This window comes from Lottia gigantea, assembly GCF_000327385.1.
Source record: "Lottia gigantea unplaced genomic scaffold LOTGIsca_359, whole genome shotgun sequence".
NCBI lineage: Eukaryota > Metazoa > Mollusca > Gastropoda > Lottiidae > Lottia > Lottia gigantea.
The window spans coordinates 37374-42106 of record NW_008709217.1 but is presented as its reverse complement, the minus strand read 5'-3'; the positions used below and the strand labels follow the sequence as shown (position 1 = coordinate 42106).

General features: G+C 33.9%; 1 protein-coding gene across 1 annotated transcript; it reads right to left on the bottom strand.

Annotated features, from left to right (window-relative positions):
- Nucleotides 1-3314: 3314 nt before the first annotated feature.
- On the bottom strand, nucleotides 3315-4344 carry LOTGIDRAFT_145576 (hypothetical protein; the record flags this gene model as incomplete). The annotated part of the gene is made up of 3 exons (XM_009058789.1): nucleotides 3315-3427; nucleotides 3848-3988; nucleotides 4227-4344. Coding segments are annotated over 3 exons (372 nt in total), but the record flags the coding sequence as incomplete, so codon positions are not given.
- Between the last annotated feature and the right edge of the window lie 389 nt (nucleotides 4345-4733).

Here is a 4733-nt window from a genome sequence, read left to right as displayed (position 1 = left end):
CGTTTCCATGTCCAATTCGCTACTGGATCCGCCATTTAGCGCCATCTTCTACCAGTCAATTTTCTCCGCTTAGGCCTAAGGACGACTTTTCCCCATTGTTGACGTCATAAAAGAGTTCTTAACAACGATTGGGGCAGTGGCTGAACTACCATAGGGACTGCTTGAACCATGGTGGAACCAAGTCCACGGACCCCTACCCACCTGAGTCCACAGGCCCCGAGCATCTTGGAGCCACTGAATCGGGGCATGGTTGTCTTTGCGGATGAGATCTCGGATGCCTTTGAAAGACGGTTGTACATTGCCTTTTTTTTTTAGTTAGGCTACTAGGCCTATCTTTGTACGTGTTGATATTGCCCTATACATGACGTCATTGGTTTTAATTACAGGCAAGAATGTTACAGCCTCTCCCCGAAAAATTCCCGTGACATATCGAATTGAAAATTCTCCAAGGGGAGAGGGAGGGGGTCAAATATGGGATGTGTCCCTCGAGGCCAGGGTCTGGTCTGCTGCAGGAGTTGACAAAATTTCACTTCACAGTGGTTACGTTATACTAATGGTGGTTGTGGGTTCTAATTTAGGTTAGTGTGTGAAAATTTGATTTTCAAACAAAACCTCTACAGGAACAGTCAATAAGTTTGTATATTGGTCCAGAGGGGGTGGGGGTGTCTTTCAAGGCCACGGGCTTTCAAGGATTGGCACAATTTCGCCCATTGCACACTTCACATTGGTTACCTTGTAATAGGGGCGGCGTTCCGGGTAACCTCCTTTTGGGGTACGGGTCGACTAATGGGTGTGGGTGCTATAGGGTGTCACAGATATAGTTCAGGGTCAGTTTGTAGGCCAAATACTAATATCAGGAACAGTTAATAAGTTTATATATTATAGTTAAATATATACATACATAAAATATACAACAAAATGCACGGTTACAAACCAAACTAGGCCTTTTCTCAAAAAATTAATTTAGATAGAATCCAGATTTTAAGAAATACAGTAATCTGATTGGATGATAAAACTAAATTTAGAATCGATGTTAGTGATTGACCAATCAGATGACTGAATACTAAAATCATCTTAAGTTAAGAAATACAGTAATCTGATTGGATAATAAAACTAAATTTAGAATCCATGTTAGTGATTGACCAATCAGATGACTGGAATACTAAAATCATCCTAAGTTAAGAAATACAGTAATCTGATTGGATAATAAAACTAAATTTAGAATCCATGTTAGTGATTGACCAATCAGATGACTGGAACACTAAAATCATCTTAAGTTAAGAAATACAGTAATCTGATTGGATGATAAAACTAAATTTAGAATCGATGTTAGTGATTGACCAATCAGATGACTGAATACTAAAATCATCTTAAGTTAAGAAATACAGTAATCTGATTGGATAATAAAACTAAATTTAGAATCGATTTTCATGATTGACCAATTAGATGACTGGAAAACAGAAATCATCCTAAGTTAAGAAATGCAATAATCTGATTGGATAATAAAACTAAATTTAGAATCGATTTTCATGATTGACCAATTAGATGACTGGAAAACAGAAATCATCTTAAGTTATGAAATACAGTAATCTGATTGGATAATAAAATTAAATTTAGAATCCATGTTAGTGATTGACCAATCAGATGATTGGAACACTAAAATCATCTTAAGTTAAGTTTTCAAGAATAAGGCCCCTGTACTTGATTTAAATGCAAATGTGGATGTTATGTTTCATGCTTTCTCTGCATGTGACTCCACTTCCCATCGCTGATCCGATAACATTCTTCGCTGGATTGTGTTCTGTAGAATTTTGATCCAATTTGAGAAGGAAACATTTATTAACAATCTTCTTAAACTGTAAATCTGTATTTTGTTACATGTTTTTTCTGTGGGTACTCTACTTTCCATCCACGATCTGACAAAAATGTATGCATCTTGTGTTCTAGGTCATTTAGTATTCAACCAATCAGATTCTCTCTTCAATACTCTATGTGAATAATTATGGGATATTTATAGTTATATATGTCTTCTTTTAACAGTGTTTTGATTGGTTAGCCTAGCTATTGATACCACAGAACACAAATTGTAGGAGAATATTGTAAGATCATGGATGGCAAGTGAAGTAACCCTCCAAAAAAAAAAACCATAATTAGTTAAAATAAATTTTGCCAACTTTTGATGCTATTGGGTAAAGTTTCTACAGAACATGATTTAAGAAAGAATCTTGTAAGATCATGGATGGCCAGTGTAGTAACCCTTTGAAAAAATAAATCACAATTAGTTAAAATAAATTTTGTCAACTTTTGATGCTATTGGGTAAAGTTTCTACAGAACATGATTTAAGAAAGAATCTTGTAAGATCATGGATGGCCAGTGTAGTAACCCTTTGAAAAAATAAATCACAATTAGTTAAAATAAATTTTGTCAACTTTTGATGCTATTGGGTAAAGTTTCTACAGAACATGATTTAAGAAAGAATCTTGTAAGATCATGGATGGCCAGTGTAGTAACCCTTTGAAAAAATAAATCACAATTAGTTAAAATAAATTTTGTCAACTTTTGATGCTATTGGGTAAAGTTTCTACAGAACATGATTTAAGAAAGAATCTTGTAAGATCATGGATGGCCAGTGTAGTAACCCTTTGAAAAAATAAATCACAATTAGTTAAAATAAATTTTGTCAACTTTTGATGCTATTGGGTAAAGTTTCTACAGAACATGATTTAAGAAAGAATCTTGTAAGATCATGGATGGCCAGTGTAGTAACCCTTTGAAAAAATAAATCACAATTAGTTAAAATAAATTTTGTCAACTTTTGATGCTATTGGGTAAAGTTTCTACAGAACATGATTTAAGAAAGAATCTTGTAAGATCATGGATGGCCAGTGTAGTAACCCTTTGAAAAAATAAATCACAATTAGTTAAAATAAATTTTGTCAACTTTTGATGCTATTGGGTAAAGTTTCTACAGAACATGATTTAAGAAAGAATCTTGTAAGATCATGGATGGCCAGTGTAGTAACCCTTTGAAAAAATAAATCACAATTAGTTAAAATAAATTTTGTCAACTTTTGATGCTATTGGGTAAAGTTTCTACAGAACATGATTTAAGAAAGAATCTTGTAAGATCATGGATGGCAAGTGAAGTAACCCTCCAAAAAAAAAACCATAATTAGTTAAATTAAATTTTGCCAACTTTTAATGTTATTGTGTCAAAATTCCACAGAACACGATTCAAGAAAAAATATTGTTAGATTAAAGATGACTAGTGTAATAACCCCCGAAAAAAAAAAAAATAAGTCAGTTTGCAAGTTTATAACCCTAGAGATTTTCGAACTGTCCTTTCTGCAACTTCCTGGAATTTTGTCTTATCTTCTCTCCAAGTTTTCGCAGCATCCACATTGGCGGCACTTTCATCATTAGGTTCTGAAATTAAAGACAGGTATTCAGAAACTTGTATGGCAGTTTAATTCAGATTTAGACCAAACTTTCGTTCCGTTTTTTATTAGCTTTTATTTTTAATATAGTCACTTCAGTTAGGGTCTATAGACAGCCCTCTTACACATTCATCCATTTGTTGACACCTCCAGTCAATCAAATTTCAGCTAGACAAAAAAATATCCAGTCGCTGATTTCCACCATGTCGATAATCACGTGAAGATCATGTAATTGAAAGGAAAATGATTCTGATTGGATGATGACGGTCTGTCTTACAAATGATAAAACTATCAGAGACAATTATCAAACTTGTTTGATATTATAAATCCTGTCGACAACCAATAATCTTGTTGTTGAACCGCGGGCACACATCAGATTTTACTCAAAATTTTACTCAGCGAAACATACCTGCCAACATGCTGACAACAGATAATAATATTTTTTCTACACTTTGAACTGGACTCCATCTTTCTGCGCTAGTTTCGTAACCCATGGGATCATCTCCGGGAGCGTGTAATATCGATATACAGACTCTACCATCGGGATAAACTAAAAATAGAACGGGTACACTCATTTTAATAAAATTGATAAAGAGATAGGTTCGTCATCTGTTAGACCAATCATACTTTAGTCTCAGAAATGGGAATTTTTTAGCTAATCAGTAATAATGTTCACATCTCACCGTCGAAATTTGAGCCTTCAAATCCATGTGTGTCCAGAATTATCTACGTTTGAGACTCTGCCATATATAGAAAAAACATCTATAGAAATAATAAATTTTTCTTACTGTTAGGGTGGAAGATTTCGCATGTAAATTTCATCTTCGGGGGGCTGAGAGGGTAATCGGAGGGGAAAGTAAGTCTGGCTGGGAATATCCCCCCCTCAAAACACGTCCCTTCTGGACCCCTAGAATTAAAAAAATTTTGATTAATATTTAAATGAATTGTAAAAGGTTTTCTAATTTTTTTTTATGTATATCAGGGACACTGATAGCTTCAATTTACATCATTCTAACTTTCAATCAGACGTCTGTGGTTCTTGTTAAAGAGATTGTAAAGAGGTTTTCTAAATTTTTTATGTGTATCAGGGACACTGATAGCATCAATTTACACCATTCTAATTTTCAATCAGACGTCTGTGGTTCTTGTTAAAGAGATTGTAAAGAGGTTTTCTAAATTTTTTATGTGTATCAGAGACACTGATAGTATCAATTTACATCATTCTAATTTTCAATCAGATGTCTGTGGTTCTTGTTAAAGAGATTGTAAAGAGGTTTTCTAAATTTTTTATGTAT